Source organism: Peromyscus californicus, unplaced genomic scaffold (genome assembly GCF_007827085.1).
Source record: "Peromyscus californicus insignis strain IS unplaced genomic scaffold, ASM782708v3 Scaffold_9__1_contigs__length_137607984, whole genome shotgun sequence".
In the NCBI taxonomy this organism is placed as follows: domain Eukaryota; kingdom Metazoa; phylum Chordata; class Mammalia; order Rodentia; family Cricetidae; genus Peromyscus; species Peromyscus californicus.
Window position 1 is genome coordinate 84,660,141 of NW_026294617.1, and position 14,711 is coordinate 84,674,851.

The following is a 14,711-nucleotide window of genomic DNA, read 5'->3' on the forward strand; positions in this document are numbered from 1 at the left end:
TTGCCCTCAGCATTAACAAATAATATATTTGCTCTGTATCTTTTTTATGTATTTTATGCATCATAAAATTGTTATGTTTAACATTTAACAGATGATACATAAAACAAGTTTGGAGGGAAGCTTTCTCTGTACACTTGGAAGCAAACAGTACTGTGTAACACAACTTAGATCTGGTGTTTTGCTGAAGTGAAATCTCGTGCTCCTTAAAAAGGGAAATAACTTTCATGAGGGGTGGGGGTAAGCCTAGAGTCTTATTCATTTTTCTGTTCTCTTAAAAAGAGTGAAGCATGACCCTCAAAATGAATACCAGCACCATTTCTAGCCAGTTTAAAGAGCAAAATATGTAGCCTAGAAAAGAGAGTTCTATACAATAAAATATAATTGGTGGTAATGTGACAGGCAGATTTACTTAATTCGATTTTTACAAGGAAGGATTGTAATGACCAGTTGTACAGGGAATATAGTTTCTCAGCATAGAATAAATAAATAAATACACAGCAAAACGATTTTATAACTTCAAATTTCTGGAATTCTACAAACGCCAATAGTCTTAAATTGGTAATGTTCCAAATGTATACAGTTTACCTTGAATTTGAGCCAGTCAATTCGACACACGTATTTGAACACATCACTGACAGTTCTAAAGTAGGAAGGAAATATTCTAACTACTCACGGATAAATAAATGTTGAAAAGCAACTACGGATTGTTGCCTGATGAGTTAGGAGTTTTAGCAAAACCATATATTCAATAGCAATGATACAACATGGCAAAAACTGGTAACAAAATGCCAAGCACCGAACTGGAAAAAATCAAACTCGGTAAAATATAAGGCTTGAGGTTCAGCCAAGCGTTCCTGGGAACACAGGCAAACCCCGGCAACCTCCTTCTAAGAACGAGACTGAAATAAACTCTAGTTGGCAATCTCTGAGCTTGTCAATATGGGCTGAAATTTCTAGAAAAGTTGCTGAACAAGAAGCGTGGCCCAAGCCAGGAAACATCACCACCGCCTTCCAAAGGCTTCAAGGCAAAGACGGCACAGGATGCTGCACGGTTCGGTTCGTGGACTTGGCAGCACCGGGCCAGGAGGGTGTGGACCTGCCAGGCAAGGTCGGTTCCGCGCGGCCAGCGCCCCAGTCCTTGGCTCGCCCTGGGCCGCCCTGGGGTGCTGCCTCCCGCGACCCGCGGCTCGCACACCGCGCAGGCGCCCCTCCACCTCCGACTCTAGAGCTCTCAGGACAGCCAGAGTCGCCCCCGCCCTCCCCACAACGCCGCGCGCGAGGCCACCCGGCGCCAGCAAGGACGGCATTTGCCTCAACTAGTCTGTCCGCAGCCACCCAGTTACGTCCAGCCCACAGCCTCCTGCCCTCGCTCCCCTCTTCCCGGGAGAAACGCACCCCACCACGTCCGCGACATCCCCGCCGCTTCCCCAGGCCGGGCCCCCGCAGCCTTACCCCGACCCAACAAGCACAAGCCTAGAAATAGCAACTCCGAGCCCAGCCGACTGAGTGACTGATAGGCAGCAGCACGTTCACGACACTTTCACGATTGCCGTAAAGCGGTGGGCTGAGAAAAGCCTGCTGCGCGTCTCCGTGCTGCTTGGGAGCGCGCCCCGGGGCTCCGCCCTGACTCCTGTAGCGGGCTGGCTCTGCATCCTGAGGCCGGAGCTGGCGGGTCCTGGACGGGAAAGGAAGACCCAGAGGTGGGTGGAGGAGAATGGCTGGCCTAGCCCCGAGCGGGGGTGTCTAGCTGGAGGCTGCGTCGGAAGATGGGCTCTCACGTGTCAGGCGAGGGCGCAGCGCGAGTCCCTAGCCCCACGCGGGGCGCGCGCCTAACCTGGTTCCGGGAGCTTCGCCGTGCACTTGACCCTTCGAGGGCCACCTCCGGGAACCCACGTTTCGCGGTGGATGACAACTAGGCTGAGGTTCCCGCAGCCCACTTTTTCTCTCTTCGGTGCCTCTACCACCAGCATGCCCCCAAGTGGTGCTTCGTGCCAAGGGCATCGCTTATATTTTCCTTGTCCCAGGCACAGCGAAGCTCTTGTACTACAAGACTTGGGAGGAAGGCGGTGTGAGAGGGAGAAAGAAAAAAGAAGTGTCTTAAACACTCTGCTTTTGTTGAAGCAGCTAAGGAAACCTTTGAGTACCTTTTGTCATTCCTGAGCCCTTGTTTCTAGTTCTTGGGGGCTGGGGAAGTTCGAAACTGAGATGAGTGGTGTGACCTTGTATTTATTTACACAGAGCTCAGTCTACAACCCATGATTGTGTTTCAGGGAGTGGTCCCTAGCTGAAAGGAAATTACTAGTCCGGTGAATCCTAACAGCCTCGGTCCTTTGAAAAGCAGTGAAACAGGAATAAGTTCTCCAGATTTCCCAATTTTAATTTATAAAGAATTCATACTCATTTCTCGGCCCTGTAACTAGACTATTTAGGATTAGCCATTAGAAAATATTACATTTGTCAAGAGGCCATATTAGAGTTCAGGAAAATAGTCATTTTAATGCTTTGGGACCTGATGGTTCTGTGTACCTCTGAAAAAAGCCTGGAACTGCCTGTTTGTTCACTTGGAACATCCAGAGTTTACATTTTTATTATTCTTTAGCTGTCACCACTTAGAAGGGACAACATAACGAAGTTCATCTTATTACCAGTGGCTCTTATATGTTTGTGAGAAAAAAATGTAACTGGATTTCTGATTCATGGAACTTCAAAGAAAACAGAAGATGGGTGAGAGATACAAAACAATTTGTTAAAATTCTTACTGTTGTCTAAAGTTTTATATTTTCAAGTAATTTTAAAGCTTTTTTTTGGTACTGGAAATTGAATTTAAGTCCTCTTGTTTGCTTTGCAAACACTCTACCCATGTCTTTAAAAGGGTTCTTGAATGTTTTAACTACTAAAATGGTGAACCATTATAATTCTCATCTACTTGGTCTAAAATACTTTAGCTTTTGGAGGTGAAGGTGCCTGGACAATTAGTAGTCTTCCTTACCCATCCTGTGTATTTTAGTTTCTCAGTTGTCACTGGCAGACTGTTACAGTATTTTAAGCCCTGCCTTGCCTCTAAACTGTCAGTTTAAACAACTAGAATCTTCAAAACCTAAACATATAAATATATCATACCTCGAAGAAAGTCATATACAGCCAAGTATAGGTAGTTGTGACTACAAAATTGATAAATCATTGTAGTATTTTATACTGATATTTCAAATTAGAACACTGTATCTCAGAAATTAAGTAATTTGCCTGAATTCCAATAACTAGAAAGTCATAATTTTGGGATTAAAAAAAACCACATTGTGTTTAGGGGTTAGGGAAATGTGTCTTCTGTGCCAAACAATTTACTTCCTACAATTAAAACATTTTCTTAATTACAGCCGGTACATCACTGATATTAAAAATTTCAGGCATCAGCTCTTTAATGAAAAGCAGTTTGCTTATAATACTACATTCTAATGTTCAGGCTACAGATACTGTTTGTTCACTGGCTAAGAATTGTGTTGCTTAAAATCATGTAGTTGAAATAATAACATATTTTCTATGTATATAGATTTCAGGATTTACAAAAGGAACAAGTTTAGGAAGTTCTGAAGATTGAAATTTTGTGAACTCATAAAATAGGTAATTTATCTTTCACATTGTAAAGAGGAGCAAATATTTAATAACCGCTTATAATAGTACCTAACATTTCTAGCCAGGTGGTGGTGGTGCACGCCTTTAATCCCAGCACTCGGGTGGCAGAGCCAGGCGGATCTCTGTGAGTTCGAGGCCAACCTGGGCTACCAAGTGAGTTCCAGGAAAGGCACGAAGCTACACAGAGAAACCCTGTCTTGAAAAACCAAAAATAATAATAATAATAGTACCTAACGTTTATTATCTCATTTAGTATTTTAGTAAACCTCACTGAAACAGCTATTCTTTTAAACTGTTTAACAAATAGTACTGGGGCTTTGGGATGGCTCAGCATGTAACATAATCACCAGCAACTCTGAAGACCTGAGTTCAATCCCTCCGACACACACATAGCAGAAAGAGAAAACTGATTTCTGAAATTTATTCTCTGGCCACATGGCATGTACACCCCTACACACACACACACACACACACACACACACACACACACACACATACACACACACACACACACACACACACACACGCACAAAACCACATAAACAGATGTACTTTTAAAGTATTTGACACTATTAAAAGCTACTACTGGTTATATATCACCAGTGTGTTGAGTTCTTTCCTTGTTGTCACAGTAACTTCTGTAATAACTATCTAGCACAGTCTGGTAGAACATTTCCATGATAAGGAAACGTTCTGTACTTTTATTGTCTTGTTGCTAGCCACTAGATTGGCTCTGAGCATTTGAACTGTGATGAATACAACATAGGAACTGAAATTTGGAATTTTATTATATATTCATTTGAATAACTGCATGTCTAGTAACTGCATTTCTAGTAACTACTGCATGGATGGGCAATCTGTGCTGAAAATATTTCCAATTTTCAAAGGAGAAACTGGCTCAGGTGAGTGTTGAGGCTTGCCCAGTCTCACATAGTTTTGCTTTAAAAAACTGTTACATAGGGGAATGGTTAATTGGAAATGCAGATTGTATGGATGGAGAGGGGAAAAAAGCAGTCTATCCAGGAATGGAGACTCTAAACAAGAGTAGCTACACTTTACAATGAGTGGAAGGATGAAAGAAAGGAATAAATAACTTACAGAAATAGAATTGCCATTATTTAGTGATAGCATATGAGATTTTGGAGAAAGCCTACTCTGCAGGAGTTACTGTGAAGTCCAGGAATCTGAGAAAAATGATAATGCTGCTTATTGAAATAGAAAATACAAGACCGGTTACTAGAGTTAAGATGATTTGGTGTCAGTTTTTTGTTCTTTCAACAAGTGTTAAGTGATGGTGGGTGAGTCCCTGTGTTTGCAATTGGGGACGTGGAATCTCTCTCATTCACTTCACATACCTTCATAAATGTTCATACGAGAGAAGAAAAGAGCTAGAGATGTGCAAGTCAAATTTTCTCAGCAAGTGCTTACTTTTTCATGCAAAGAGATTGGCAAAGGTTGTGTGTGTAGAAGATAGTATTTCTGCCGTGTGTGTATGTGTGTGTGTGTGTGTTTCTGTATGTGCTGGTGCACATGTATGCAAGTGGTTGTTGAGGACAGAGTACAACCTCAGGTGTCATCTACCTTTTCAAAGGTAGAATGTGTCACTGGCCTGGAATTTGCCATGTAGGCTAGGCTGACTGATGAGCCCCAGTAACCGTCTCTTCCTCCTCAGCACTAGGATTACAAGCACTCTGCCACACCTGGCTTTATTTACATGGATTCTGGGTTAAACTGAACTATCTTTCCAGCCCTCTGCTGTGTTTTGAATATTAAGAAGGATCTAGAAGTAAAAGATAGTAAAATGGGGAGGAGTGGGATACTAGTAGTGGGATGAGCAAAATGTTTTGAGCATACCTTTTACCCAAACACCTAAATTCTGAATAAGTCATGTTAGCTTTTTAAATACAAAACACATTTTCTATGAAAGAAAATGGAATTCCTCAGCCAGGCATCGTGGCTCATGCCTGTAATCCCAGAATTTGGAGGTCAGATGGGAGGATTTGAAGTTTGGAGTAACTCAGATAATAGTGTATTCCAGGCCAACCAGAACCGAATGGTAAAACCTTATGTTAACCAACCACACTTCCTAGAACAAGGAAAGGGAAATGTTCCAGACTGAAAAGTCAAAACAAGGAACTGAAGCAAGAGAGATAAACTAGCTGTTATCTTCTTTGTAAGCATTTGGCTTATAACTGAAAAAGAACAGTCAAGGACAAGGAATACAATTCTGCTTCCTACTGGAACAGGAAGGGAGGATTCATACCTAGATATCCTGGTTACATGATCTACACAGCATGCTTATGGTTTATGCAAATGGTATTGAGATGTCAGTGAATAATATTTTCATAAGATAAAATACAAACATTTCCTCATAATTACATAACTCACAACCTCTGAACTACCTTTTAACAAATTTAGTCAGGATCTATGTCTACACATACTTGGTGAATGGAGAGCCAGAAAAATCTCTCCCTCTTGACAAAGAGACATCACTGAACTTTGTTTTCTCCACACGTCCAGGTGGAAGAATAAAGACGCCATCTGAGGACTGGAAACTGTATAAAACCTACCATCACTGATTCAAAGTTCAAGCTCGCAGTCTACATGGACTGAAAAACTAGAAGCCAAGAATTAACACAAAGTTGGCCCAGGTTAGTAATAAGTCCATGTGCCTAGCAAAATCAAATACAGACTCTCCTTGGTAATTCATCCTTAATTTCTCTCTCCTTGAAACAATTCATCCTTAATTTCGTGTGCCCCCCCCCCAGTGTGTGTGTGTGTGTGTGTGTGTGTGTGTGTGTGTGTGTGTGTACGTGTACACATGCATGTTCCTGTTCAAGTGTGTCATGGTGCACATGTGCCTGTCAGAGAACAACATATAGGAGTCAGTTCTTTCCTTCTGTCATGTGGATTCTGGAACTCCAACTCACCATTAAGTTTCTTAGAATTGGTCTTTTAAAACTTTTTTCACTCATAACTCTTTCTCACCAAAGGAATTTTTACATGATGTTGGGTATATAGATACATGAACTAGGTAAGTAAATCAAACCATGATAAAATCATAAGAAATTTATTTTAAAACAGTTCTTTGGTAAACATATAGTTTTACCATTTATGAAAGATCGTAGCAAATTTGAATGCTAATGTGGCGAATAAACTTGTTTAATTTTATATTAACTATTAAATCACTGAATGTTTGACACTCTAGGGCAGTGTTTCTCAACTTGTGGGTCATGTCCCCTTTGGGGTCAAACAACGCTTTCACAGGGGTTGTGTAAGACTATCGGAAAACATAGATATTTACATTCCAGTTCAAAAAAATAGCAAAATTACAGTTATGAAGTAGCAGAGAAAGTAATTTTATCATTGGGGCTCACCACAAATGAGGAACTGTATTAAAGGGCTGCAGCGTTAGGAAGGTTGAGAACCACTGCTCTAGGGCAAAGTACATCCTCTGTGTTTTTCAGAGTTAATAGACTTTATTTTATCCCATTTATACTCCTTTGCATAAATATGTCATGCTAGGTGGCAGAAGTCCATTTAGGACCATTTCATTTGCTAGCAATATTTTCCTAATGCCAAACTGAAATCATTTAATGACTTTTTGTTTGCTTGTTTGTTTGTTTGTTTTGGCTCAAATCTGTAAATCTGAAATTTTAAAATCAAATATTCAAACCATTTCAATCAAGATATACTACACACTGAGGAATGACAGGAAAATATGAAAGTATTTGTTTTCTGTAATTAAACCATTATGCTTAAGAACAGAAAACTTTGTATTTACACTGAAACCTGATTCCTAACACACAGTAGCTTTGAATCTGATTAAGGTGTTTCAGGCAGTGTCCACTGATAGTGAGTACATGGTGCAAAGTGTACCTTGTGAGATCTGAGCCGAGACTGCACAGAAATTGTGTAATACACGCCCAGACAAACACCCTCAGGTGTTTCTGGGCTCATCACACTGTTGAATTTGGATTACTGTTGCATGTTCAGAAACCTTTTCCTGTTACCAGATTTTTTCATGGCCCATAGTTTAAGAAGCTAGAGTTTAGAATACTTTCAGATTTAAGATCCCACAAATACAAGCTCATAGTTGGAAGCCATGAAAAACATGGAAGAAGTTTGGGAGGGTAGTTCAGTTTGTAGAGCACCTAGCATGCAGGAAACACTGGGTTAGATTCCTAGTACTGCATAAACTGGATGTAATGGCACATGCCTATGAAATCATAAACCTTCTTGACTACAGAGGGAGTTCTTAGCAAGTCTAGAATTAAAAAAAGAAATCATGTAGATTTTTCTCATTTTGAAGTTTTATAGTTAATGTAGTTTTGTCATTTCATAGGGCATTCTATGATCAGTTTTGAGTTAATGATTTATAGAAGTATAGTGTATGGCTTATTATTTCATAGATAGGACAAGTTGGTCCAGTACCTTTTGTGTACATGATAGCCTTTGCTTGATTATGTTGCCTTTATTCCTTTGCTAAATAAAGATTAGTTGGCTTTATCTAATTGTGGGGGACGGGAAACTGTTTCAAAAAATATTGGAGACTATATACTGGCACATTGCAGGTTTCTAAGAGGTCAAGCTCTAAGAAAAGCACATGTAAGACTTGGCAAAACCAACAAATAATAGAACTGGATTCCTGCAGACTTGAGAGAAGAACTATTTGGAAACAGGAATTAAAATAGCATTTAAGAGCTGACTAAGGAAATGTAACTATCAAGATTATTCTCTCAAAAACCTACTCTAGAAAAAGCACCTAGAGGATGTTGGCAAGGAATTTGCAAGAAGAATAAATAGATAATTGAAAATGCTGATAGAACATTAAGGACTGGTAGAAAAGAGAAAAACCCTAGGAGATTGTGACGGTTTAGACAGGAAATTACTTGACTCAAGCTTTTACTGGTAGCTTTTTAGAACAAAGGAAAAGAAACTTACTTAGCAATATAAATATACTTATTTTGCAACTAGTCATATGATTGAAACAGATGACAAGTTGCAAGTGGCTGAGATTTCATCATTGGGAAAGTCAGGCTGAGACAAGGAAGTAGAAGATTGTAGAGCATTATTCAAACTCAAGGAATTTGATTTGGTATTTACAAAGTTAATGAGAATTACTAGGAACAATTACTTTTAATTTTAAAGTATTTATATTTTTAGCAATTAAATTTCTAAAACTTTAAGTAAATGAAGAGATAATTCACATTCTTGACTTGTTAGTACATAACATCTTCAGTCTAGAGTTTAAGGAGAAAATGGCATGTAGTATGTATTTAAGTGAATTTTTTTTTAATTCTTCATATAGGAGCTGGAAATATAATAGTTTCTGGCTTCTAAAACAACTCTTTCTTGTTCTTCTAAAACTGAAGTTTAATAAGAAAGGAAAACCAAACAAGATGTTACTATTCAGTGTGATTGGTGGTGTTGTTGGTGATGTACAGGCTGCTGCTGGAAACAGAAAGGACATTTAGCTAGAGCTAGACGTGAAAAAATGTGTAGAGATTGGAGCTGGAGAGATGACTAGGCTGTTCAGAGCACTGGGTGTTCTTCCAGAGGAGAAGAGGACTTAGGTTCAATTCCCAGCACCCACAGAGCAGCTTACAACCATCTAACTGTAACTCCAACTCCAAGGGATCCAACACTCTCTTCTGACCTCTCAAGGCACCGGGGATACATACACAGACATATATGCAAGCAAAACACTCATACACATAAAATAATTAAAAACAAAAATGTGTAGAGTAGGTGTGGAGGTGATGATAGCCTCAGGTAAGCAGTGTGTTCCTCTGTGGTGTGTCTGCAGTCACTGAACCCACGCTTCTGGATAGTTGTATTCTTCTGACACTTAGTTTACTGAGCACCTTGGGGCCCAGGTGGCTCAATTTTGTACCATCCATGGACATATTGCTCACAGGCAGGTCCAGCAAGTAGTTCTTCTCTTTGTGTAGGGAAATAAAGAAAAGTTTCTTGAAATAGCAAAGCAGCTGCATCTCAGTCATGGGAACTCTGCTGTCATGCAAATATTCCTCTACTTCCCCTTTACCATCAACATAGCCTTTTGCAAGCTTTCTGCCTATCAACTTCCCGTGTTCTCCAGGCTACTGTAGATCACAGTGAAAGCCCTGGTGCTTGGGCAGATTTACTAGCAGATGTCTTTCTTGTCATCCTGTTCTGGCTGCAGTGCTCCCACTCATTGGTCTTGATAAGGAAACCAGAACTGTGATCAGGAATAGCCCTAAGTCCTACTGTCCTTTGCTGTCTTCTCTCTACCATCCATAGTCACAAGTCAAACTCTGGACCCTATCTTCTTGAGAAGCTGATACGACTCAGTTGGTAGATGACTTATCTGGTATACCCGAACTCCTGGGTTTGATCCTCAGAACCTGAGCAACCAGGTATGGTGTGGTATACGCTTGGAATCCCAACAATTAAGGTAGCCAGCTTGGAATGCTTGAGACCTTGTTTCAGAGAAAGAGTGGCACACTGACACATACATAGACAGGCAGGCTGAGACTGAGGTGGAGAGTCACTGACCTCTGGATTTCAAGGTTTTAGGTACAACTTGGCTGACAAAGGGAAAAAATGTGTTTGGCTCCAAATACCACATTTCTTGTTTACCATGAGGGCCTGCATGAGAGGGATGAGGTCCAAAAAGCCTGACCAGAGAAACTATGGGTCAGGTGTAGAATATAGCACAAATTGACAATCTCCACCACCCACTTCAGCTCAAGAGCTCTTCCCCTCATCTAGATGTCTTCTGTGCTGGCATTTATACTGTGGATTATGGGCATCCTCCACCACTTCTTTTGTTCAACTGATTTGTCTCTTTTGGATTTTGAACTGAAACTGCATTATAGAGGCATGATTGTATGAAATGTATGAAAAATCCCAAACTTCTCATCATGCCTCAGTCTTTCCTTCTAAGGGTGGTTAGGGGCTACACTGCCCAGCCAACTCATCAGTATATAAGACATTTGCCAGTCTAGAGATTACAAAGATTTTATTTGCTTTCTTTTCCCCAGAAAACAGAAGACCACATTCACTGATTTGACCAATTGTAGGTTGAGAATATTAGGGGAAAAAAAACCAGCTGTATTGTAGATGTAAGGATATTTTTAGTGTCTGAATAATACATTGTAACAACTGCCTTAATTGATTTACATTATTATAATATAGACATGACCTAAATTGTATGGGGTATATGTAGATTATAGGCAAATCCTATGCATTTTGTATGAAGGACTTGAACATTTTTGTATTTTGTTATCATTGAGGTGCTTATGATACAGAAGGGTAGCTTTATACTTAATAGCATTGCAAGGTCCAGTTAGAAAGTTATTCTAATAATCTGGTCAAAGATGATAGCAGTTTAGGTAGAGTAGTAGCAGTGAAGATGGAGAGAGAAGGTAGATTGCACAGAAATAAAGGAGAAGAGTCAGGATTGGGACTTAGTTATGTGTGAAATGATGAGGTAGAAAGCAAGTTTCCGGCTGTGGCCAGTGGGTGAGTCTTAGTTCTGAAAAATGAAGAGGTGCTGGAATGGTATGGTGAGGAGGCTTGTGGGATAAGAGTACATACAGGTGTGGGGATGCTTGCACATCAAGAATGCAAGTTTTAGGGAGTGAGTGACTAACAACGAGTGGGAAAACTTATCCATTACTGTTTCTCATTTGTATTTTCTGCTGTAGACAACCTGTTTGAAATGTGGTGGTTTCAGCAAGGCCTCAGTTTCCTGCCATCAGTACTTGTAATTTGGACATTTGCTACCTTCGTATTCTCATACATCACTGCAATAACACTCCACCATGTTGATCCTGCATTGCCCTATATCAGGTCAGTGAAACATATTGGTCATTTAGAAGTAACTCCCAGCTTCAGGACTGGAATTGGAACACAGGTCTAAGTAAGTGCCCTGCCACCAAGCTACTTTCCCAGACCACGGAGAGTCTTTATAACTAGTTCATAGTGTTCATTGAATATGGCCTTTCAATTTCCATTTGAAAATTCAAGTTTTTATGCTGCCATTATAGCAAAGGGAACATAAAATAGAACTTGCATTTGATTTTCTCCATACAATGGAGAAAAATGGGAACAGTGGGATGAGTCATAGATGCTAATCTTTTAGTAACTTGTCTTTTAAAAAATTGCTTGAGCTTGCCTCAGAAATTAGAATTAGAATTACTTTCCTCTTAAAGTTCAAAAAGTTGTACACAATAGTAGTATTAGGAAAATGTAGTAGTACTGGCAAATAGTTACTGATTTATTGTGTGAAAAGGTAATGTTCTAAGTCCTCTTCATGCCTTGGGTAATCGAGTCCATATATCATCCATGTGAGGTAGAGAAATTTATCCCCATTTAAGAAGAAAGGCCCTGTAGTCATCCTCTGTTACTGTAATATAAATCTGAAATAACCAACTAAAGGAGAAAAGGTTTGCTTTGTCTCACAATTGTAGAGGTATCAGACCATGATTAATCAGTCCTATTGCTTTGAGCCTGGGGCAAGACAAATGTCAGGGGAACAGAAGCACTCACCTCATGACCTGTAAGCCAAAGCAAGCAAGAAGGAGTCCAGAGCTTTGTATTTCCCTTTAAATGTGCATGCCCAATGACCTACAGACCTCTTACTGGGCCTAACATCTTAAAGGGCCCACCAACTACCCATAATGCTTCCCTGTGGACTAAATCTCAAACACCCTCAATAGCTATATCACAGAAGTAAGGTCCTGGAAAGGTATGTGTTTTGCTCAAAGATACACAACTTATTCAGTGATGGAACCAAGATTTATACCTACAGTCTTATTCTAGGGACTTTGTTTTTACTTTTCATGACCTGCTGGCTAGATATTTCTGACAAAATAGGTATCAATAGTTATATTTTTGAAATTTCAAAACTACTAACAATTTAATTATGGGTGTTACATGTACTGTGTTTATAACCACTTTTATTATGAGTGTTTATCACGCAATGTATGTGTACATGCTTGATGCCAGCCAGGTTAGTGCATCAAAGCCCTTGGAATTGGAGTTACAGAGGACTGGAAACAGCCATGTAAGTGCTAGAAACTGAACCCAGGTCCTTTATAAGAGCAGCAAGTGCTGTTAACTTCTGAGCCACCTTTCTAGCTCTGCTCATCCCATCTTTTTAAAATTGAAGCAGTGAGTAATGTAGTTGGAAGGTTTCTCCGGTCTTGCCCCGCATTCCTCTGGTCCCTCCCAACCCCAACAGTCCCTCAGCCACTTATAAAATAATCATTCAGAGGCTTAATATTATTTACAAACTCTGTAGTCTATGGCAGGCGTCTTACTAGCTAGCTCTTATATCTTAAATTAACCCATTTCTATTTATTTATAAGTTGCCATGTGGCCATGGCTTACTGGCACTTTCACATCTTGCTTCTCCTGGCGGTGCTGGTGTCTCTCTAGACTCCACCTTTCTCTTTCCTGTCTCTCTCCGTGGATTTCCCACCTGCCTCTATGTTGCCTTGCCATAGGCCAAAGCAGCTTATTTATTAACCAATGGGAACAGCACATATCCACAGTGTATAGAAAGACATCCCCCAGCAAAGTAAGTATTGCAACAAGCTTAACAAGTTGATGCTGCTTATAAACAGAAAGTCAGTGGGGCTGAGCTGTTGCAGAGGATCCATGTGTGGTTCCCAGTGCCCACATAGAGTGGCTCCCAACTCCTGTAATTCCAGTTTCAGGGCACGTGATGCCTGCTTCTGGCTCCCACAGGCATACACACATAACATGAATTCAAAGTGAAAAAAATTTTGAAAAGTCAAGTGAAAGTCCCTTTTTGACTCCTGAAGTTGCTGCCTCTGAAGGTGACACATGGTTGATAGCTTTCCTTTCAGACTTTGTTTTGTCGTCCATGATTTAAAGAATTTTCTCCCTTTTCTTCTTTTCCTCTTTCTTACTGTAATATTTTTCTTATTCTGTAATTTTCATTTTTAAAAGTAATAAGATGTTATCTCCCCCTCTGGCTTTTAGAAATAATATGATAATAAAGACCCATCGCACAACTTTACATACTGTGCTGAAATATATGTATATTTCTCTATGTGGTATTGCTGGATAGACAACATGGTAAAAAGGCTTTGAATTTGACACTGCCAGACATGTTTATGCATTCACAAAGAGAATACGAGAAAAATAATAATTATGGTTTCTAAGATACTAAAGTTTAAAAACATTTTTGAAAGGAAAAGGTGAATTAAATAGGGAGAGAGGAAGAGTTAAAGGAATTAAATAGGGTTAGAGGTGCTAAAAACACCATCATCAAGTACAGCTCAGCAGGCCCTGGTGTTTTCATCCAAATGATTCCACCTGGAATATAGCAGAAGCCTTTGAAACATCTTAGAGACACTGAATGAACTACTTTTTTTTTTTAACCTTTGTCTAACCTTTGTATTTGTTGCAATTGTTTCATTTCCTCATTTGTTTCTGGTAGATAACCCTTCTAACACAGAAAACATCAACTTTAAAAAAAAAGTGATAAACCAGAAGGTTCAGTTGAGCCATTAAAACAGACGAGTTTTTATGCTTTGGCAAATAAGTGGACTTCAGAAGGGGTACCTTATGGCTATGGTTTCTATAATGGCGATAACACACAAAGGTCATACACAAATTGGGTGCACTTAGAGATGTTCATAAAACCAACAATTTTTTATGATTTCAGGAGTTCATTTCTAGTAATAATTTGGCAATTACCCTTTTGTTAGAGAAGCATACAACCAAAGGAGCCAGACAAATTCCTTGTAACTCTGCAAGAAGGTGCATGTTTGAATTGATGAGGGCCTGTCCACATTTTTTATTTCTCCTTCTGAAAACTTATCTTCTTGCATTCAGAGCTTTCTGTAACCTAGGAGCTAATGAGTGTCTTGAGTGTTTCAGTTCTCTGTCAGTCTTGTCTGTGACCTTTCCAAGTTCCCTGGACACTCCTCCCCCCACCCCATTTCCTTCTGCTTTTATTTTTCTGATGAAAAGCTCTGTTTTGCTCTGAGCTCTTTCTCTAAAGTAAGATATTTAAATTGTACCTATTCTCCACTTAGACTCATTTCTTTGATCTGCAT

General features: G+C 39.8%; 2 protein-coding genes across 22 annotated transcripts in view; one reads left to right on the forward strand and one right to left on the reverse strand.

Annotated features, from left to right (window-relative positions):
• Nucleotides 1–1,565, reverse strand: part of Cept1 (choline/ethanolamine phosphotransferase 1) — a 42,252-nt gene extending 40,687 nt beyond the window's left edge. For 2 of the 6 annotated variants that reach the window (XM_052730526.1, XM_052730521.1), the window contains exon 1: nt 1,453–1,565. The gene's annotated coding sequence lies outside the window, so the exon portion shown is untranslated. Of the gene's footprint in view, nt 1–673; nt 1,195–1,395 lie in introns of those variants that run through there. The other 4 variants (XM_052730522.1, XM_052730525.1, XM_052730523.1 and 1 more) reach the window with 4 other exon arrangements.
• A 13-nt stretch (nt 1,566–1,578) lies between these two features.
• The window catches only part of Dram2 (DNA damage regulated autophagy modulator 2), a 63,851-nt gene continuing 50,718 nt past the window's right edge, over nt 1,579–14,711 (forward strand). For 7 of the 16 annotated variants that reach the window (XM_052730531.1, XM_052730534.1, XM_052730539.1 and 4 more), the window contains exons 1-5: nt 1,590–1,700; nt 2,600–2,724; nt 3,548–3,618; nt 6,151–6,281; nt 11,325–11,469. In XM_052730531.1, coding sequence (XP_052586491.1) covers nt 11,339–11,469 — 131 coding nt within the window. In that variant the 5' untranslated portion in view covers nt 1,590–1,700; nt 2,600–2,724; nt 3,548–3,618; nt 6,151–6,281; nt 11,325–11,338. Of the gene's footprint in view, nt 1,701–2,599; nt 2,725–3,547; nt 3,619–6,150; nt 6,282–9,915; nt 10,032–11,324; nt 11,470–14,711 lie in introns of all 16 variants that reach the window. The other 9 variants (XR_008216325.1, XR_008216323.1, XR_008216324.1 and 6 more) reach the window with 5 other exon arrangements.